The sequence below is a fragment of the Oncorhynchus mykiss genome, chromosome 5 (genome assembly GCF_013265735.2).
Source record: "Oncorhynchus mykiss isolate Arlee chromosome 5, USDA_OmykA_1.1, whole genome shotgun sequence".
NCBI classification, from domain to species: domain Eukaryota; kingdom Metazoa; phylum Chordata; class Actinopteri; order Salmoniformes; family Salmonidae; genus Oncorhynchus; species Oncorhynchus mykiss.
In genome coordinates this window covers 65,218,567-65,241,127 of record NC_048569.1, presented here as the reverse complement: position 1 = coordinate 65,241,127, position 22,561 = coordinate 65,218,567, and the positions used below count along the sequence as shown (strand labels likewise).

The following is a 22,561-nucleotide window of genomic DNA, read 5'->3' as shown; positions in this document are numbered from 1 at the left end:
GAAAATAGAGCTCTTTGGGCATGCATAGCAGTGGTGGGTTTGGTGTCGAAATGAGAATGCACCAGCAGAAAATAACCCCACTGTAACCTACTGTAAAATAGGGTGGTGGATTTTTGATGGTATGGGGGATATGTTGCGTCCACTGGTCCTGGGCCCATTGTTACGTTCAACTGCATCATGAACTTAACCCAGTACCAGGATTGTAACGGGATTCTTCTGTTGAAGGAGAGGCGGCCCAAAACGCAGCGTGGTTATTTAGATACATCTTTAATAAGGATGAAAATGGAATATACAAAAACCGTGAAAAAACAAGAACCGTGAAAAAACAAGAACCGTGAAAAAACAAGAACCGTCCTATCTGGTGTAACAAAGACAGGAACAATCACCCACAAGAGACCTAAAGAATATGGCTGCCTAAATATGGTTCCCAATCAGAGACAACGATAAACACCTGCCTCTGATTGAGAACCACTCTAGGCAACCATAGACTTACCTAGAGTACTACTCTAACCACAATCCCATAACCACAAACAACCCCAGACAAAAGAAACCACATAAATCCCCATGTCACACCCTGGCCTAACCAAAAATAATAACGAAAACACAGAATGCTAAGGCCAGGGACAAGGATATTTTAGCCAAAAACCTGGTTGCCTCTGTGAGTGCAAGTGAATCTTCCAGCAAGACAATTTATTTTTACCTTTATTTAACTAGGCAAGTCAGTTACAAACAAATTCTTATTTTCAATGACAGCAGTGCCTGTTCAGGGGCAGAACGACAGATTTGTGCCTTGTCAGCTCAGGGGTTTGAACTTGCGACCTTCCGGTTACTAGTCCAACTCTCTAACCACTAGGCTACCCTGCCGCCCCAAAACAATAATAATAACCCATCAAAATCCCCCAAAAAGTGGTTAGATGACCACAAAATCAACATTTGGGAATGGCCATCTCATTGGAGAGGTATTGAAACATATTGAAAACAGTGGTGTCAATAATGTTTCCCCTTTTAAAGAAAAGTATTACTTGTAAAACAAAATCTCTTTCTCTGAGCAATTCTATCAGTATAAAATAATATAATTTCCCATTTTGGCATACAATATAGCTCAGTATTTGAATAATTGATCTTGTACAGTATTTTCTACAGTAATTTCTTATACAGTCATCTTTATCAAGGTTGTCAATCATTTCAGACCCCACTATACATACACACACTCAGGGCTGGATTAAGAAATCATAGGCCCCAGCGCTTTGTTTTTTCTGTTATAGCCCTCCTTTTAAAAACGTCGTTTCCATGACAAAAAAACATGAGCTGAATCTTTTTTAATACCACCGAAATGAGTGACTGCTCTGACTGACTGAAAAACTGAGATCAATCTGGTCTTGAATTCATACCAACAATAGCCCAGGCTAATGAAGTGACGCACTGATTGTACAATATTAGGAGGAAATATATATACAGTATATATAGCATAGGCTACAGTAGGATATTTAACACAGTACCAGTCAAAAGTTTAGACACACCTACTCCTTCCAGGGTTTTTATTTATTTTTTTACTATTTTCTACATTGTAGAATAATAGTGAAGACATCAAAACTGTGAATTAACACATATGGAATCATGTAGTTACCAGAAATGTGTTAAACAAATACTTTTATGTTTGATATTCTTCAAAGTAGCCACCCTTTTGCCTTGATGACAGCTTTGCACACTCTTGGCATTCTCTCAACCAGCTTCACCTGGAATGCTTTTCCAACAGTCTTGAAGAAGTTCCCACATATGCTGAGCACTTGTTGGCTGATTTTGTAGAAAAGGGTAAAAAATAAAGAAACCCCCTTTTTTTGACTGGTACTGTACAATTTCCAATGACACACTGATTCGCCTAATGATGAAGCCTTAGGCTTGTCACGGTGATGGCAGAGGTGCTTGTTGTGGAAATAGCCTATCTCACTTAAAAATCAGTGCCTATGTTAGCTAAGAGTTGTTACGGAAAAAAAGTATATTGGTTCTACGGACAGATTAGCCTTCTCTTTTCAGCAGTTGCTTTCCCAACTGTACGTTCTTCACTCAATTTCACACGTTTTTCACGCAACCAACCAGTTCCCATTCAAGTCAGGACTGGCATCCTTTGCTTGTGTACCCATGAGTTTAACTGTCAAATTCCCAGGTTAAGAGGTTACAAAACCCTTCTATGTATTATAGGTCTATGGCCACAACGCAACAAGCTGTATATTTGACAACCATGCTGCCCAAACTGTGGCCTTCCCAACTGACAAACCGGTAACTGCCAAAATAAAGGAAACACTTGAGTAAACAAGGGATACAAAGTATATGTTACTGTATGTTGTGGGGTGGATTTTCCTGGTAGGTCCACTTGTAGAATCTATTCCAAGGCGCAATATTTTGCCTCTTGGGCCCCTTATGGGATTGAGTTCAGCCCCTGACACCCAACTAACCAGTCACAATGAGGGCACCACCCCCTCTCCTCTCCCCATCTGATGATTAGCAGAGTGACAGCAGGTTGTCTACACCAATCCTCCTGTGGTTGGCGGTTGCAGTAAAAAAAATACTATATACAGTAGATGTGTGTGTATGTGTATATTTATTTTGCTTCCTCTTGGGTGCCCCACAGGTCTGGGCCCAGGGGCTTCATCCAGCCCTGCACACACTCACTCAAGCCTCTAGGCCCCTGTCACCCACCCACCCTCTGTTCTCCTAATCCTCCTGCCACTCACACCCTCCACCCCAAACCTCCACTCATCCACTTCACCTCCTGTAAATGTCCTGTCCTGCTCCCGGGATGGTTTTGTCCAATGTGATACATTCGCCACCAGAGCAATTGGTTATGTAATGAAATGTTTCCGGGTTGATTGATCAGAAAGGACGGTCAATTCAATATATATATTGAATTGACCGAATGTATCACATTGGACAAATCCATCCTTATATATATATATATATATATATGAGAGAGAGAGAGAGAGAGAGAGAGAGAGAGAGAGAGAGAGAGAGAGAGAGAGAGAGAGAGAGAGAGAGAGAGAGAGAGAGAGAGAGAGAGAGAGAGAGAGATCCCTGGCCTCAGCTGGCTCAAGGGCATGGTCAGCCAGTATGCAAACAAAGGGAACGCCATGTAGGCTTTTTAAAGAGCAGTTCATTCTTATGTGCAGCACTTAGTAAGATTGTTTGATTAATACCAACTCTCAGAGGGGGTCTGCATTTCAGTCCTCTGAACAAGACAAGACCAGTCTCACCATGATATGGTTTCACATCTTATTGTATGTTTGTTGAATTGTGTTTCTGCAGATGCCCTAAATACACCAACTCTCCAGCTGAACATGAACATGCTTCTCATTTCCTTAGCAGGCCACATACTGCAGTAATTTGGGTTAAGTGTTTTGGTCAAGGAGAGACCACAGTGTACCCGACAGGGAGCTGACCCTGCAACTCTGGGTCAGCCATCAGGTGTCCTAACCATTACTGCCACATAGCTGCCTTAGATAGTCTCTGAATCTCACCTCCCCCCTCCTCCCCTTCCTCCTCCTCTTCAGGGGAGATGTTGATGCTGGCCTGTAGTGCATTCACACAGGATTAGCATCAAACAGCCTCTGTGAGATACAAGAGGAGCTTGGGAGAGGCTTAGTACTAACATGCTGAGTAAGAGAGGACGTGGGCAGGAAGCGCCTTTTTACGGGCAAATTTGTGCTAATTTAGCACTGCTGTTAATTTGTCCTCCGTATTCGCCCTCCGCCCCCCACCCTCTCGTGCCCCAGTCACTCTGCCTTACATCAAAGTCTAAGTCAGAATGTTGCCTTGAAATGACAGATCTGCTTCTGATGATCAGAGTCAAGCGTGGATCACCCAAGGAGAGGGAAGTGAGAGGAGAGGAGAACAGAGGGGAGGAGGTAAGGAAAGTAGCCTGCTGGAGCGTGGAAAGAGTTCTGTCTCTCTCTGAGCTCTTGGCAGGTCCCAGCAGTGATGGGCCCATTCGAGCATGCTAGGGAAACTTTTGAGGCTTTAGTGAGAAGCTGTGATGGTACGATGTTTCCCCTATATTCATTTAGCTGCGGCGGTCTCAAAATATGATAAAAAAAATATACAGTACCAGACAAAAGTTTGGACACACCTACTCATTCAAGGGTTTTTCTTTATTGTCCAAACTTTTGACTGGTACTGTACATATATTTATTTTAAATATTTGGGGGGATGGTAAAACATTGATAAAGTATGTAGAAAATATAATTTAAGTATATATTTTTGAGAACTAACAATCACCAAAATAAAAACTAGATGGTCAGGAAGAATCTAAAATTCCAAAAATGCCATGATTTGGTTTTAATGTTTGAGTCGCTGATAGCATAAGAACACGGCATAAGCCATGACAACAATGTGTAGAATTGCAGGAAACTAGCTTTAAAAATGTATCTCTGCCCAGTGTTGTTCGAGCATTTCTAAACTTGGCTATGGTAATTAGCTCATCCTCAGTTTAGTGACAACATCATGGTCCAAGGAAGTCCGTTTCATTTAGTGGAGTTTCTTAAGTCTCTATGCTTAGTTAATAGTATACTGTAGGTTTATGAAACAAAGAGGAGCCACGCTGGGGACGTGTGCAATTGTGCAACCAGCTCAACATCAGGAGGATTAGAGATCAGTGGAAACCAGATGCACTAGGTGGTAGTAATGTAATGCTCTCTGACTGTGGTGGGTTGTTGGAGGGAGTCTTCAGTAGTAATGCTCTCTGACTGTGGTGGGTTGTTGGAGGGAGTCTTCAGTAGTAATGCTCTCTGACTGTGGTGGGTTGTTGGAGGGAGTCTTCAGTAGTAATGCTCTCTGACTGTGGTGGGTTGTTGGAGGGAGTCTTCAGTAGTAATGCTCTCTGACTGTGGTGGGTTGTTGGAGGGAGTCTTCAGTAGTAATGCTCTCTGACTGTGGTGGGTTGTTGGAGGGAGTCTTCAGTAGTAATGCTCTCTGACTGTGGTGGGTTGTTGGAGGGAGTCTTCAGTAGTAATGCTCTCTGACTGCTTTGGGTTGTTGGAGGGAGTCTTCAGTAGTAATGCTCTCTGACTGTGGTGGGTTGTTGGAGGGAGTCTTCAGTAGTAATGCTCTCTGACTGCGGTGGGATGTGGGAGGGCGTCTTCAATAGTAATGCTCTCTGACTGCGGTGGGTTGTTGGAGGGAGTCTTCAGTAGTAATGCTCTCTGACTGCGGTGGGTTGTTGGAGGGCGTCTTCAGTAGTAATGCTCTCTGACTGTGGTGGGTTGTTGGAGGGAGTCTTCAGTAGTAATGCTCTCTGACTGCGGTGGGTTGTTGGAGGGAGTCTTCAGTAGTAATGCTCTCTGACTGCGGTGGGTTGTTGGAGGGAGTCTTCAGTAGTAATGCTCTCTGACTGCGGTGGGTTGTTGGAGGGAGTCTTCAGTAGTAATGCTCTCTGACTGTGGTGGGTTGTTGGAGGGAGTCTTCAGTAGTAATGCTCTCTGACTGTGGTGGGTTGTTGGAGGGAGTCTTCAGTAGTAATGCTCTCTGACTGTGGTGGGTTGTTGGAGGGAGTCTTCAGTAGTAATGCTCTCTGACTGCTTTGGGTTGTTGGAGGGAGTCTTCAGTAGTAATGCTCTCTGACTGTGGTGGGTTGTTGGAGGGAGTCTTCAGTAGTAATGCTCTCTGACTGCGGTGGGATGTGGGAGGGCGTCTTCAATAGTAATGCTCTCTGACTGCGGTGGGTTGTTGGAGGGAGTCTTCAGTAGTAATGCTCTCTGACTGCGGTGGGTTGTTGGAGGGCGTCTTCAGTAGTAATGCTCTCTGACTGCGGTGGGTTGTTGGAGGGAGTCTTCAGTAGTAATGCTCTCTGACTGCGGTGGGTTGTTGGAGGGAGTCTTCAGTAGTAATGCTCTCTGACTGCGGTGGGTTGTTGGAGGGAGTCTTCAGTAGTAATGCTCTCTGACTGTGGTGGGTTGTTGGAGGGAGTCTTCAGTAGTAATGCTCTCTGACTGGTGTGGGTTGTTGGAGGGCGTCTTCAGTAGTAATGCTCTCTGACTGCGGTGGGTTGTTGGAGGGAGTCTTCGGTAGTAATGCTCTCTGACTGTGGTGGGTTGTTGGAGGGAGTCTTCAGTAGTAATGCTCTCTGACTGTGGTGGGTTGTTGGAGGGAGTCTTCAGTAGTAATGCTCTCTGACTGTGGTGGGTTGTTGGAGGGAGTCTTCAGTAGTAATGCTCTCTGACTGTGGTGGGTTGTTGGAGGGAGTCTTCAGTAGTAATGCTCTCTGACTGTGGTGGGTTGTTGGAGGGAGTCTTCAGTAGTAATGCTCTCTGACTGTGGTGGGTTGTTGGAGGGAGTCTTCAGTAGTAATGCTCTCTGACTGTGGTGGGTTGTTGGAGGGAGTCTTCAGTAGTAATGCTCTCTGACTGTGGTGGGTTGTTGGAGGGAGTCTTCAGTAGTAATGCTCTCTGACTGTGGTGGGTTGTTGGAGGGAGTCTTCAGTAGTAATGCTCTCTGACTGCGGTGGGTTGTTGGAGGGAGTCTTCAGTAGTAATGCTCTCTGACTGCGGTGGGTTGTTGGAGGGAGTCTTCAGTAGTAATGCTCTCTGACTGTGGTGGGTTGTTGGAGGGAGTCTTCAGTAGTAATGCTCTCTGACTGTGGTGGGTTGTTGGAGGGAGTCTTCAGTAGTAATGCTCTCTGACTGTGGTGGGTTGTTGGAGGGAGTCTTCAGTAGTAATGCTCTCTGACTGCGGTGGGTTGTTGGAGGGAGTCTTCAGTAGTAATGCTCTCTGACTGCCGTGGGTTGTTGGAGGGAGTCTTCAGTAGTAATGCTCTCTGACTGTGGTGGGTTGTTGGAGGGAGTCTTCAGTAGTAATGCTCTCTGACTGCGGTGGGTTGTTGGAGGGAGTCTTCAGTAGTAATGCTCTCTGACTGTGGTGGGTTGTTGGAGGGAGTCTTCAGTAGTAAAATGCTCTCTGACTGCGGTGGGTTGTTGGAGGGAGTCTTCAGTAGTAAAATGCTCTCTGACTGCGATGGGTTGTTGGAGGGAGTCTTCAGTAGTAATGCTCTCTGACTGCGGTGGGTTGTTGGAGGGAGTCTTCAGTAGTAATGCTCTCTGACTGTGGTGGGTTGTTGGAGGGAGTCTTCAGTAGTAATGCTCTCTGACTGTGGTGGGTTGTTGGAGGGAGTCTTCAGTAGTAATGCTCTCTGACTGCGGTGGGTTGTTGGAGGGAGTCTTCAGTAGTAATGCTCTCTGACTGTGGTGGGTTGTTGGAGGGAGTCTTCAGTAGTAATGCTCTCTGACTGTGGTGGGTTGTTGGAGGGAGTCTTCAGTAGTAATGCTCTCTGACTGTGGTGGGTTGTTGGAGGGAGTCTTCAGTAGTAATGCTCTCTGACTGCGGTGGGTTGTGAGCAGATGTGTTGTGGTAACAGAGGGTTGTTGTTCCTCTGAGCAAGACCTGGGTCTGACTGAAGATAAAGACTGAGGGATGGGTTACAGGCTGGAAATCAGCAGGGAGATGAATGCACTTGTTCAGGTCAACATCTGTATGGGAACGAACCCTCAGTGTGTTCAGTCCCACACACACATCGGACTCAAAGCTCAGAGCCTATGTGCTCTGTTGAACCCTGTGGAAGCACATGCGCGCACACACACACACACACACACACACACACTCACAATACCACAAACACCAACGTGTTTGTGTTCATATGTGCGGCACACTGCATAATTTATCCGGGCTGCTCTGTATTAATAATGCAGTGGTGTAACACAAACAGTGAGAAGTGGAGCTGCGATCATCTGGGTCTGGGTCAAGTGAAAGAACTGCCAGCCAGCACAGGTGGCGCTTTGTCTGGAGTGTGCCCAGGGAGAGGGAGGGGTGAGAGGGGAGAGAGGAGGAGGGAAACAGGGGGAAGGAGAGCTGAATGTGGCACTATATACAGTACTGTAGACTCCAGGCTGTATGGTTAATATAGGAGCCAAATAAATTCTGGATATGAAGGCAGATTATGACAATAAAATAAAAAATAATAAAAAGTCGAGCAAATAAAGCGATACACCATGGATCACAATGATGTAAGAGATGAGAGGCTTCCAAACAGTATAAATCCCTGTTGTTTATACTGCAGACATCCTGTATTTCAATTTACGCAGCAGGGCCATGCCAAAAGACCACACTTTGTGTGTTAGTTAGGCTTATGTGCTCTTATAAGTATTTATTGATTTTGGCACTGCGTCTCGTTTGTCATTAAGCGTGCAGTGTGTTACATCTGGCTTTAAGCTTTCCGCTCAGACTGCAGTCCCACTGAAAAACAAACATGCAAATCATACTGACACGAACACTGAATCTGTGGAGTGACACACATAAACACACACACAGACAGAGACACACAGATACAGATATACGCACACACACACACACAGACATTATTTAGTATGCATTGAGCAGTGGCTCCTCGTATGTCACTCGTCTCACTGCCTGGTACCACCGCAGTGTGAGGAATTCTCACCACGCCCCCCCCCCCCCCCCCCCCCCCCCCCGTGGAAAAACGAGAACCCTGTTGGGGACTGGAGCATCTGGAGGATCAGCCCCTCCCCCTCCTCTCATCCCTTTAATGACATCAGAGGCTCTGCTCGGTGAGTGGACCCCCGTGGTGGAGGGTCAGAGGCTGAGGCACCAGGTGCAGGGCCAGGAGCTGGAGCCACGCTCACTGGGACAGGAGAGGGGAGGGAGGGGGGAGTGGGTCACTAGGGATTTACATGTATAGGGATAGTCCTCACTGCACTCACACTCACACCGGTGACAGGAATAATATACATGGTCCCTGTTCAACATGTTGGATCTGCTAGGGATTGGCATGCTGCTTATTAACATGACATGGTAATAAGGGTCGTACTACTGCAGTTAAACGAGTGCTGGTTGAAAACTCAAGGTTAGCTGGGATTACCATCTGTCAATCAATAGCTGGTGTGAGCCAATGGAAACTCTTTGATGCGGCAGGCATGCAGACAGGGAGCTTCCATAGGCCTGAATAATGAGGTGATTGACAGTGTTAATGATGTGATAATTCCTCCCATCATGCATTAAGAAGCCTAATTTCACCTAGTAGTAGGATAATAAGTCACAGACGATCCATACTGATTTCTACCTCCCTTACTTCTCCCTCTCTGTCTCCTATCAGGATGAGTGTCGGAACTTCATGAAGGTTTTGCTGAGTCGACAAGGAGGTCTGTTTGTATGTGGGACCAATGCCTTCAATCCGCTGTGTGCCAACTATACTGTGAGTACCTATAGAACGCACGCACACACACATACACCATCTCTCTTACTCAATCAGCAGTCATTACTGCTTCGGGAAGCTGAGCACATCTCTACCTGTCAGCAGTTCAGTCATGCATCAGAGTTTAATGATTGGTGCGTCATTGATAAATGGACTATGATTTTTCCTGGAACCTAGAGCTCAATCACAAACACCATTAGGCATATTGCTTACTTGCACATTTACATCTTATTTGCCTCATTTGTTCGATACCTAAAGCAGAGAGAGACAGAGGCCCTTAGCAAAGCAACAAAGGCCCGCTTTCCTCAGATATCGGTTGCTGTTGTACAATGCTTACACTTGTATGTGGAGCTTGCAGATTGTTGGGTTCTGAGAATATGAAACATACTTATTCATGTCACTGAGGGAGTAAGGGGAATATATAACGTTTACATTCTGTCAGGATATGTTACTGTTAGCCATCCGGGATCCTATGGGAGGAAAAGAGACACAGTCTGGTACGAGTCAACATGTGGAGTGAGCAGAAGTCAGGTCAGATGACGTGAGGAAGAACAGATATCACTAAGGTTCTGTCTAGCAACAGAGATGCATTGGCTGTTCAGATGTGTAGGAGGAGACTCAGCATAGGAGGTAGGGTTAGATATCAGTGCTTGTGTGAATGTGTTTTTCGTCTTATGCAGCTGTATGACCCAATCAGGGAATAAACATAGTTTGAGCTTTATTAAGGGTCCGTGAAATGTTATAAGGTTAATTTATAACCTAACAAGATGATCAGAGTACAGAGACGAGAGCTGGGAGAGTGTGAGCCAGAACTGAGGAGGAGGCTGAACTGAGGAGGAGGCTGTGCTTATGATGTATCTGGATGGTTAGTTTCTTCCCCTCTGGTGAAACCCAGCCAGGCCAGTTGGAAGGAAAACGCTAAGTGGTTGTACTGCTCATGTACCTGGAGCTGCTCACCACCCGACCCACTCTGTCCTGAAAGAGGATCAGTACCCCATTTACCTGTTCCATATCACAACCACATCCTTGCTCTGCCAATCAGACAACAACAAAAAGGTGTGCATAAATATGAATAATTTGCTCAGTCGGTTTCTCAATGTTCCTCCAGAATATCTATTAGCAGAAGGAAAAGGGGAGGGAGAAAGGGAGGTGGATGGGGGGTCCAGTTTCACCATCAAAGGCTTTCAAATAAGTGATATGTTCAGTCTGTCACATCTCCAACATACCAGCACACTGACTCCCTCCTCTATACCTGGCCCATTATCTCTGGCTGTTAATGACACTAAGCAGTGCATACCTGCGCTGGACTGACGTGCTCAGGGCTTCTCCTGGGACTAGTTAGCGAACCTAGGGTTTATTTATAGCTAGTTTTAATGACAACCGCAGTATTTAATTTTTTAATTAATTTTCAATCGGTGATGGTGTGTCTGTGACGATTTCGCCTGTGGTTGTTTAGCTGCATGCGTTTCAAAAGGTTGTGTTTGTGTGTATTTGTTCCATTTGCATAATTGCAGAGGGTGAATAATAATATTGTGAATATTTTATAATATATGCTAATTGCCATACTCTGTGGGCATGTACAGGTAACTACCAAAATAATGGAAACACTTGAGTAAATGAGGGATAGAAAGTATATTGAAAGCAGGTGTTTCCACACAGGTGTGGATCCTGACTTAATTAAGCAATTAACATCCCATCATGCTTAGGGTCATGTATAACAATTTTGGGCAGGCCATTATTTTGGCAATTATTTTGGCTACCATGTCTATGCCCCCATAGGATGACAATGCCCTCATCAACAAGGCACGTGTGGTCACTGAATGGTTTAATGAGCATGAAAGTTATGTAAACCATATGCCATGGTCATCTCAGTCACCCGATCTCAAACCAATTGAACACCTACAGTATGAGAGATTCTGGAGTGGCACCTCAGACAGCGTTTTCCACCGTAGAGTTCCAGAAACAGCATTGAAGCTGTTCTGGTTTGTGGTGGCCCAACGCCCAATTAAGACACTTTATGTTGGAGTTTTCTTCATTTTGGCAGTTGCATGTATGTTTACTGTATGTGAAGGTGAACTTCACTCTGTTTTCCAGCAACATTATATAGTATAGTGAACTGTTTGCACGTGTTCTTTCCAGGGAGACACTCTGGAGATGGTGGGAGAGACAGTCAGTGGGATGGCCCGCTGTCCCTATGATCCTAAACACGCCAACGTGGCTCTGTTCGCAGGTTTGGAAACACTCATTGCTTTAAACACCTCATTGTGTAGCTGCAGTAGTTCCCCGTCATCACACAATCTTTGGCCGTGGTTGAAACAATAGGAAACCTTTATTGCACATTACTGAGCAGTAGAAATAGAGGGATTTGTCCACTCTGTACTAGAGGCTCTGTTGCACCACTGTAATTATCTCTAATGTACTTATACATTGTTCATTGATCAACAGTCGAATGCATTGAGTTGTGTAATGTAATGTCAAACTACCTTCTGCGATGTTCTATGCTGTGATATGAGCTGTTATTATGCTGTGTTATGAGCTGTCACTATGCTGTGTTATGAGCTGTCACTATGCTGTGTTATGAGCTGTCACTATGCTGTGATATGAGCTGTTACTATGCTGTGATATGAGCTGTTACTATGCTGTGTTATGAGCTGTCACTATGCTGTGACATGAGCTGTTACTATGCTGTGATATGAGCTGTTACTATGCTGTGTTATGAGCTGTTACTATGCTGTGATATGAGCTGTTCCCATTGTATCTGACTGTGTGTTTTTTGCCAGAGGGGAATCTGTTTACGGCCACTGTGACGGACTTCCTGGCGATAGATGCTGTGATCTACCGTAGCCTGGGGGACAGTCCTGCACTCCGCACAGTCAAACACGACTCCAAATGGTTCAGAGGTACTTCCACGTGTATTTATTTGTGTGTGCGCATGTGTGTGTGTGCATCTGTGTGTGTATGTGTCCGCCTGCGTGTGTGTATTTGTTTGTGTGTGTGTGTTGCCTCTGTTGTTAGAAGGCTCTGTTTATGACTACATCACTTACTATCAGGATCAATATCTGTGTCAGACTCACTGCATTGCCTTAGTCAGCGGCATCCCTGCTGAGGTCAGAGGATCCAGGGCTGCGAGATCAGGTCTGCTCTGTGTCTGTATGTGGCTGGATGGCCTGAGTAGTATTCAGTAGGAACCAAACAATAACAGGTTTTGAAACTGACAACGAAAATGAGCCTCCTCAATTAAAAAAAAAAAAATGCTCAAAGTGTATGCCTGCTTAGCAACGCTGGAGTTTGTGTCTGGGATTAGGGAGTTATCTGACTCGGTCTCTTACAGCTCTATGGAGATGTGTTTGTTGTGTAACATGGTCCTCTCCCATCCTTTTCCAGAGCCCTATTTTGTCAGTTCAGTGGAATGGGGTCCTCACATCTACTTCTTCTTCAGAGAGATGGCCATGGAGTTTAACTATCTGGAGAAGGTACGAGACAAAATGGTAAAGCTTTGGACACGCCCCTCTGTGTCGTGTGTCTGCCTGCCTGGATGTTCCATCTCATGTTATTATTCAAATGTCAATACCAGCCTGGTACTTCTGATTATCTTTTTCCCTGTATCTGTGCTGTTGCATATCTAGACGGGATAAAGCCTTTTCATTACCGGTCCAAATGGCATCAGTCATATCAGAGTGGAAATACGTGCTCATGCAAAAAAATATGACCATAACAAGAATCCTTTTTATCTAATAAATTAGCAATTCACATTTGGTGGAAATGTGCTAGCGCAGGCATTTTGTGCTGCATGTTTGTAGGGCTCTCAGTAAGTGGATACTTACACTGTACCATGGTAGTTTGGGATGAGATTGTCCAAAGAAGCAGTTTTCAAATGCACTGACGATTTCATGAATACTAGATCTTAATTTACCATTTTAAAACAATGATCTGTCAAATGTGGTATCATGCATCGCAAATACTTTACATTTTTATGAGTTCACCCAAGGGCTAAAAAGGTTTTTATCTTCATTTTGAACAATTGTTCTGACTTAAATCTGTCAAACTTTATTATACATTCTCCATGAGTATGATCCCATGAATATTGCAACCACTAAATCTACTGTGTGAAATATATGTGCTACCAACTGACCCAGCGCGGAAAACTCTGTGCATAGTCATTGATGTGTAGTATGGTGCGAGTTCATTGACTGTTCTATCTGTTCCACGTGCTTGCGTGCACGTGTGTTCAGGTACAGGTGTCTCGGGTGTCTCGGGTGTGTAAGGGGGACCTGGGTGGTTCTCAGAGGGTGTTGGAGAAGCAGTGGACGTCGTTCCTGAAGGCCAGACTGAACTGCTCCGTCCCTGGAGACTCCCACTTCTACTTCAATCTGCTCCACTCCACCAGCCCTGTCATCAGGATGCACGGCAGGGACATCATCCTGGGAGTCTTCTCCACCCCCGCCAACAGGTACACACACACCGGCAGACTGACAGAGGTCCCTGAAGAGAGGGAGATGGTTAGGGCTTATGGGGGAAGATACAGTTCTCGATTAGGCGGAACACATTTATTTGCTTCAAGGGTTTGCTTTTAGAGAGGAAGACAGTTAACAGATTGGAGTGATGAAATAGAAAGAAAAGAAACGAGGGATGCTGCTGGGTAAGAGGAGGATTAGATGAGGTTGAAGATGGCTGCAGAGAAAGCATGAGGGAGCACAATAAACAGACTTAACAGCACAAGAGAGTAGAGGAAAGATGTGTCTCCTGTGTTATATACCATATATCATGCAGACGTTTCAGGCTATCGTGTGTGTGTGTGTGTGTGTGTGTGTGTGTGTGTGTGGTGAATACAGAGCAGACTCTAATAGGGATTCAACACAGGTCTCCCATGCAGATGAGCCAGCAGGATGCCTATCAGCAGAGAGCAAACCTCAACTAATGCCAGCTCTAATAACATCCTCTACTCATAATGGCTGCTGTTGTGGCAGCCAGGAGAGGAAGAGAGAGGAGGAGGAAGACCCCCTCAAACCCATTCAAGGACAAGGAAGTCAATAATGGGAAACATCTGCCGCGCTACCCCCCGCCACCCTTTAAGAGTTAAAACTGTTTCATCAGCTGTATCTTATCTTTGGGCTGGGGGGATGGGAGGGATGGGAGGGCTGGGAGAGCTGGGAGAGGGATGGGGGCTAGAAGGGAGCGGTGCACCTGCAGAGAGAGATGGATGGTTTATACAGGGCCAACAACGGCTTACAGATAACACTGTGACCAGCGTGTCAGGGAGAGGCCCAGCTGAACACACACTACCTGCCTAGTCACGGCGCCGCCGCTGTGCTCCATTATAAATCAGAGAGAGAGCGAGAGGGAGAGAGGTACGCTGTAAACCTCCCCAACACTGTGTGGTCCGCTGCAGCATACTTTTAAAGCTCTTACCAGACATATTGCTTTTGCCGGTTGCGTGTGGTGAGCACAGCAGGGAAGAGGGTTTGGGAAATCTGGAGTGGCCATTTTGAGATAGTGTATCATCTCCCGCATGTGCACATTTGCTACCAGTGTGGGAATTGTGGAAAAAGAGCTCTGGTTTAAGAGTTTCCCACCAGCATCCCTCAATGTTTGCTTGTTATTAATTATTTTATCATGCCTACAAAGCCAGGATAGAGTTTACAGCCCCATGAAGCTTCCTGGTCTGTGGCATTAGCTAGCTAGCCTAGCAACTACACCAAATCCTTGGTTGACTGGTTGACAGTTCAGTGTGTCCACCTCTCCTACCTCTGGTCCTTCCTGTCTGAGGGGATGAACAGTAGGCTTGGGTTTCTTCTAAGCACCTGATCCTTCTCACTGCACAGCCCAGCCCAACCAAACCTCCCGGAGCTGCAGGAGGTCAGGGATCTATCTATAGGAGCAGTGGGGGCTATGAGAGGAGGATATGAGAGAGCCTCTGAGCCTGCAGGTAAAGGGGAGGGGTGCTTTTTATAGCGGCAGGATAGAGAGACAGACTATTTGAGAAGATAACATGGTGGTGAGCAAAGCCGGGCTAGGCAATGCTTTACACTAGCCTGGGGCTAGGCTACTTGGCTACTGTGCAAGATGGGCTTAGCAGTACTAGACATGGCCTGAAAAGATGGTGCCTGGGCCTCGGCTGGAGAAGTTCCTCCAGGGAAGTGCAGGGCTCTGGGGTGAGTTAGTCACGTATGCTGCTTTTTGTTTTTCTAAACTTGGCACCGAGGCTCCAACGCTGCGTACAGAGCCCTCAGCGCACCGTAGGCTACAATAGCCTACATCGACTTTCCCTCCATTTCGGAGGGAAACAGCTGTGAAGCGAGCTGTAGCCTATTGCATGTTTATGTGTCTGTTATTAAAGGATGTGAAACAATGTTGCGTATGAATTACAGGGGGCAGTTTGAAGAAGCAAATCCCATTCGAAACATCCTTGCTTTCTCTGTTAAATCTTACTAGATGCTGTTTTAAATCAAACAGGCAATAGCAGATGACCAACAGCAATTTGGGGATATTGACTAATTGCCCCCCTGATGGCCCATCAGGTGTCGGTAGGGGCTCTTATAGTATTCAGATGATTGGTTAGAATAATCTTTCAGAACACACACACCTAGCCTATGGTCAATCAGCACACAGTTGCCTGGACACTTTCCAGGTCAGTCACATTCTGTCTTCTTTTCGTATCGAAAACTAATGCAACTGGTAGTCTATTAATAGGCTACAGTCAGACTTGACATATTGGTGCCAATCACTAGTAGCCTAATACTCCTCCAATGGATGGAGCGATTCGGTGTGCTGCTGACAAGTTTGAGGGAATCGGCCAGAACACGCCTCAGTGCCTTGCTGAAGGCACTTCCTATCCAACATATGCTGTCTGAGTCTGGTTTTCAATGAAATACCCTAGGCCTAGTTTTATTATTGATAATAATATTATATTGCAAATTGTAAGAAAATAAATCACTACCAGGTTAAAATAACTTTTCTTTGTTTCTTCTAGACTATTGAATATGTGCATTTTTTCCTATATTAGTTAATTGATGTATTAGTAAACTTATGGATTAGGCTAGTACATTTTAAAAGTAATCCTCACAACCATGTTTTATTCTGTCTACAAGGAAGGAAATGAAAGGATTGCATATGATTTCTGTTCAATCACATGCAGCTCAGATACTATATCTTTGTCTATAAAAATGTATAGCCTGTTTTCAGTCAGCCGGGGTGCCCCACCAGCCAGCCGTGAGCACGTGGACGAAAGAGTCGCCTACGAAGGAGTTCCGCTTCTTCTGCAGCATTCACTGTAATACATAACGCTTTGTGGCGGTGCTTCGGAGTTAGTCAGAGCAGGGGGCCCTCTGGAGACCCAGCCTCATAGGAGCCATTAGGATGACATGGTGTCAGAGGGAGGCGTCTCCAGTTGACAGGAGAGCAGTGAGGCTGTGCCACCAGGGAGATGCGGTGGCAGTCACAGCTGGATACCTCCCCTGGGCCCTGGGTTGAGGCAGGAGCTGAATAAATACTTGGTCCTTACCAGGTGGAGAGACAGAAAAAGGTGGAGAGACAGAGAGACAGAGAGACAGAGAGGTGGAGGGAGAAAGGGAGGGGTGGAGGGACAGAGAGAGACGGAGGGACAGAGAGACGGAGGGACAGAGAGAGACGGAGGGACAGAGAGAGACGGAGGGACAGAGAGAGACGGAGGGACAGAGAGAGACGGAGGGACAGAGAGAGACGGAGGGACAGAAAGAGGTGGAGGGACAGAGAGAGGTGGAGGGACAGAGAGAGACGGAGAGAGAAAGGGAGAGGTGGAGGGACAGAGAGAGGTGGAGGGACAGAGAGAGGTGGAGGGACAGAGAGAGGTGGAGAGAGAGACAGAGGTGGAGGGACAGAGAGAGGTGGAGGGACAGAGAGAGGTGGAGGGACAGAGAGAGGTGGAGAGAGAGACAGAGGTGGAGAGAGAGACAGAGGTGGAGAGAGAGACAGAGGTGGAGAGAGAGACAGGTGGAGGGACAGAGAGAGGTGGAGGGACAGAGAGAGGTGGAGGGACAGAGAGAGGTGGAGGGACAGAGAGAGGTGGAGGGACAGAGAGAGGTGGAGAGACAGAGAGAGGTGGAGGGACAGAGAGAGGTGGAGGGACAGAGAGAGGTGGAGAGAAAGCAGATGAGAGAAGTATAGAAAGACAAAGCAGGAAGGTTGAAGAAGGTAAATGTGTGTGCAGAGAGGGGGAAGAGACAGAGGTGGAAGAGACATAAAATATGTAAAGACCCAGGTGAATAAAATAAACAATCCTTTCATCTTTCCTTGAACCTTGGCCTAGACTGAAGAACTCATTCCCCTCCACTGGCCTCCATCAGCTGTCATGCTGTCACCGGAGCTGGGCTATAGAGAGCTGTCAGTCTGCTGGTTAAACTGTGAGGGTGTGGTCTGGCATGAAGTCTGACCCCTCCACCGCCTCCTACAGCCTGTACTGACTGTCAGTCAACCCTTCTCACTGCACATCAAATTTGAACGACCTTTATTTGCACAATTCAACAGCTGTACATAGCCAAACTGATGCCAATTCATTTCAAACAAATGAGCAAAGAGAGATCAGAAGAAAAACAGAGGATGAAAGAGATGAGGGGATGAGAGAGAGAGAGCAAGAAAGAGCAGAGAGGACGGAGAAAATAAACAGGGAGAGAAGAAGGAGAAGAGGACCGAATACAGAAATATAGAGGCAAAGGCAGGGTAGGCTGCCAGGCAGTTGGAGAGAGGTTGACCTGGTCAAATGATGTATTAGGTTAGCATGTCACCCTGCTGGAAAATGCCTATGGTTTCTCAGCAGAGAGAGGCTAAACTCAGACAGCTTACCCAAACAAACAGTTCTCAGAGGATCCCTGGGTACCTACTCCAGCAGGCCTAGGGGCACAGGGGCAGCGCAGGGAGAGAGCCCATAAGCCCATCTGTCGGTTTGTGTCAAGACCTGAGCACAGGCACTACTTGACCTTAACACTGGAGTAATGGAGTGTTGGAGTGAGCAGCAAAGTGAGAGTGAGAGAGACTTTCTCTCTGCTGCTTTCTCTTTCTCCCCCTCTCTCTGCAGTGCTCTCTCACTTTCTCTCTTTCTCCCCCTCTCTCTGCAGTGCTCTCTCACTTTCTCTCTTTCTCCCCCTCTCTCTGCAGTGCTCTCTCAATTCTCTCTTTCTCTGCAGCTCTCTCTCACTCTCCCTCACCCTTTCACACCCTCTCTCTTCCTCTCTCTCTCCCCCCTCTCTCAGGATGTAGTGTCAGAGTTAGGAAAGGGAAAATAGAGTAGGCGTGAAGTGCTCGGCAGGAACTGAGTCACTCCCTAAGGTTCACTTTGTGCTGTACCAGAGAAGTCCTAGTCACTCAACAGACTCACACAACTTCTTAGCAAAAACAAGAGGTCTCAAAGGGAAGAGAAGCTCTCGGAGCAGGAGAGAAAGAGAGACGATAGTATTCACCCCCTGTTGTCCTGACATGGCTCTCTCTCTCCATCTCTCTGGTGTACACCTCCATTAACTACCACACTCAACACTACAGTAACAGTATTGTAGCGCTTCGTTCAGTGTGGGGGGACTTAGCTTCTTTTCACAGCAGATGTTCCATTCTGGGTCAATGAGTTCAATAGGAGTTTAGCAACAGCCAAGGTGTGCAAGCATTTTACTGGAACATGCTGTGTGTGGTCTCTACAGTATTTCCTATGAGTATTTCCTCATTTGTTGACTACTTATTTCCTGTGTATTCCCGGATTCTAACACACAACTTCCAGTTTGTATGCCAACTTCAATGTCATTCAGGATATAACCTTTATTGTCCATTTATATATATATTTTAAATTCAACTAGGCAAGTCGGTTAAAAACAAATGTTTATTTACAATGATGGCCTACCCCGGCCGAACCCGGGCCAATTGTGCACCGCCCTATAGGACTCCCAATCACTGCCGGTTGTGATACAGCCTGGATTTGAACCAGGGTCTGTAGTGCCGCCTCTAGCACTGAGATGCAGTGACTTAGACCGCTGCACCACTCTATCCACCCCTATCTTATCCATTGTATCTGGTTCTCTCTCTGTAGTATCCCTGGTTCGGCTGTGTGTGCGTTCGACATGGAGCAGCTGGCTGGGGTGTTTGATGGGAGATTCAAGGAGCAGAAATCACCTGAGTCTATATGGACCCCTGTTCCTGACGAGCTCGTTCCCAAACCAAGGTACAGTATTGCCTTACCTGGCAATCATCTCCTGGCTCATTTTGATGAACTTTATGTGAGTCTAAAGTGTAAGAGTGTAAGACACCATTAACTGACCACAGATAACACTGAAATGGGTCAGTAAGGGGGAGCCTGTGCCTCAGTAAAGGGGAGCCTGTGTCTCAGTAAGGGGGAGCCTGTGCCTCAGTAAGGGGGAGCCTGTGCCTCAGTAAGGGTCATCCTGTGCCTCAATAAGGGTCAGCCTGTGCCTCAGTAAGGGGGAGCCTGTGCCTCAGTAAGGGGGAGCCTGTGCCTCAGTAAGGGGGAGCCTGTGCCTCAGTAAGGGGGAGCCTGTGCCTCAGTAAGGGGGAGCCTGTGCCTCAGTAAGGGTCAGCCTGTGCCTCAATAAGGGTCAGCCTGTGCCTCAGTAAGGGGGAGCCTGTGCCTCAGTAAGGGGGAGCCTGTGCCTCAGTAAGGGGGAGCCTGTGCCTCAGTAAGGGCCAGCCTGTGCCTCAGTAAGGGTCAACCTGTGCCTCAGTAAGGGGGAACCTGTGCCTCAGTAAGGGGGAGCCTGTGCCTCAGTAAGGGGGAGCCTGTGCCTCAGTAAGGTGGAACCTGTGCCTCAGTAAGGGGGAGCCTGTGCCTCAGTAAGGGGGAGCCTGTGCCTCAGTAAGGGGGAGCCTGTGCCTCAGTAAGGGTCAGCCTGTGCCTCAGTAAGGGGGAGCCTGTGCCTCAGTAAGGGGGAGCCTGTGCCTCAGTAAGGGTCAGCCTGTGCCTCAGTAAGGGGGAGCCTGTGCCTCAGTAAGGGGGAGCCAGTGCCTCAGTAAGGGTCAGCCTGTGCCTCAGTAAGGGGGAGCCTGTGCCTCAGTAAGGGGGAGCCTGTGCTAAACCCTGTATTTCACCCTCCTCCAACAGGCCAGGGGGCTGTGCTGTTCAGGGCTCCAGGTTCAACTCATCCAATGGTTTCCCTGATGAGATGCTGAACTTTGTGAAGACCCACCCCCTGATGGACGAGGCCGTGCCCTCACTGGGACAGAGGCCCTGGATCGTCAGGACCATGGTCAGGTGAGGCTCTGTGATCGCATCAGGGGACATTACAGACTCAGAACTAGGAAACCTTTCGCACACATCCTGTGCTCTTTCCCTGCATCCTGTGCTGTTTCCCTGAGACATGTACACTTGTATGGCTTCATACCATTAGACACCATAGGAGTCTACTGTCATGTCTCAGGGCAAACTCATACACATACACACACATATTTGCATGGACACAAATTAGCCTCTGGGCTGGTTCTCCTTCTGTTTATGCCGGTCGGTTGATCCGCTCGCTGTGAGAGTTTGCTGCAGGAGGCAAGCAGCTGGGATGCATCAAACTACAATGGCCACCAGCCGAGCTAGAGGGAGGAGACTATTACTGTGAAAGTTGTATGTGGAATATGAATTACCCAGTGGAACGACTTCTTCTATTTTAGAACATTGACTCATACACACAGGACTTGTGTAGTTCAGCTACGGTGCTATTGTTTCAAGACAAGTCCATTCATCTGAATGATATTAATGACTGCTCTTGGTAATTAGTTCTGTATGTAAATTGGATGACTATTTTACTGTGTGAATTTCATTTAGTGAATGACCGTAAGAGGTATGCAGATTGGTTGTGTCCCAAATTGAGCCCTAGACCCTACCCTATTTGATAGGACCATGTAAGCTTAGTTATTGTAACATAAGCTCCAATATGCCGTTTGATAGGCTAGATGGAATTATCTCTATATTGCTAACTCAAATTCTGTCAGATCAACGCAATAGCCTATTGGTTAATCAGGACAAGGGGTCAAGAGAGGATTGGGTGAAAAACACAGTGTCTCTATATCATCATCTTGTCTTCTTCCCCTTAGGTACCAGCTGAATAAGATGGTGATGGACACGGAGGCTGGCCCCTACAGAAACCGCACAGTGCTCTTCCTGGGCTCCAGCCGGGGGACCATCCTCAAGTTCCTGATCGTCCCCAACCGGGACAACACCGTGTCCAGCAGCAATGTCTTCCTGGAGGAGCTGGAGGGCTTCATCCCTGACAAGTAAGGGTTAACGGGTTACAGACAGTCTCTAATGGGTGCTGTTGTGATGGTCTTATTAATTATCTCTAAGTGTTTCACTGTAACACATGCATGGGACCGCAGGGGGGGATAGGAAGCAAACAGATGGGGTATTACTTGGTTATCTTTCAATGAGCCCAATTAGAAATGTTTAAGCAAGAGTCTCCTAACTAGAGCTATGGCAGCGGCGCTGCTAATTGTGCCCCCTGATCTATTCTCTGCTCAGACTGAGGGGAAAACGGGGCTCATTTACTGTAGTAAGAAACACTGTAGCACAGCAGCACAAACCTCGTTGGCAGGTGAAAGGAGGTTAAAACCGTTACTTCCCACCCTTCAAAACAACGCATTCATGTAGGCGTCAATGTGAGGTTCCATTCCACCAACAACTAAATGGGGAGCAGAGGAATCAAATCAGAGGGCAGATGAGTTAAGGCTGCAGCAATAGCGGCGGTGGTGCCTGTGTGTGAGTGTGTTTGGGGGTGATTTGCTGTGCTGTGATAGTGGTGTGGCTGTGAGCCTGGTATAGGGGTGTGTGACAGGGCTTGCAGTCCCCCTCACAGCAGGGAGCCAGCTAATCAGGAGAGAGGGAATGGAGTAATCAGATCAGCCTTCTCCCAGCCTGCCCTTCCTTAACCCCAGACTAACTCCCCTAATGGGCCCAGGGTAGATAGACGGCCCCCGCCACCATCGCAGGGGCAACGGGAACACATCACAGATAGAGGTCCTCAAAGCCCAAATTGTTTTTTGATTGGCTGTCTGACATAATTATTATATTTCATATTTTCGACCTGGTAATGAACCATGAAATGACCCGGGGGAAACGGAGAGATTAATGGGCCACACTTTCATTATTTCTCAACCTGTCTCCATTTTACTTATTTTGTTTACTTATTTAGTTGTTATTTCTCTCTCTCCATCTCTCACTCTCTTCTCCCTCCCCATCGCTCGTGCTCTCCTTCCGTCAGTCTGGTTTCTCACATAGTTTGTTTGCTGTGAGGTATGACTAACAACTTGATACTGTAGTGTGTGATACATTTCCCCTAATGACTCCTCAGATGCGAG

The 22,561-nt window shown here is 46.8% G+C and overlaps 1 protein-coding gene across 3 annotated transcripts in view; it reads left to right on the top strand.

Moving 5' to 3' along the window:
* Nucleotides 1–22,561, top strand: part of sema6bb (sema domain, transmembrane domain (TM), and cytoplasmic domain, (semaphorin) 6Bb) — a 151,488-nt gene that overhangs the window by 92,047 nt on the left and 36,880 nt on the right. Inside the window, exons 6-13 of one of the 3 annotated variants that reach the window (XM_036978094.1) lie at nucleotides 9,152–9,250; nucleotides 11,390–11,480; nucleotides 12,031–12,150; nucleotides 12,635–12,723; nucleotides 13,489–13,700; nucleotides 19,296–19,427; nucleotides 20,322–20,471; nucleotides 21,302–21,481. In XM_036978094.1, coding sequence (XP_036833989.1) covers nucleotides 9,152–9,250; nucleotides 11,390–11,480; nucleotides 12,031–12,150; nucleotides 12,635–12,723; nucleotides 13,489–13,700; nucleotides 19,296–19,427; nucleotides 20,322–20,471; nucleotides 21,302–21,481 — 1,073 coding nt within the window. Of the gene's footprint in view, nucleotides 1–9,151; nucleotides 9,251–11,389; nucleotides 11,481–12,030; nucleotides 12,151–12,634; nucleotides 12,739–13,482; nucleotides 13,701–19,295; nucleotides 19,428–20,321; nucleotides 20,472–21,301; nucleotides 21,482–22,561 lie in introns of all 3 variants that reach the window. The other 2 variants (XM_036978093.1, XM_036978092.1) reach the window with 2 other exon arrangements.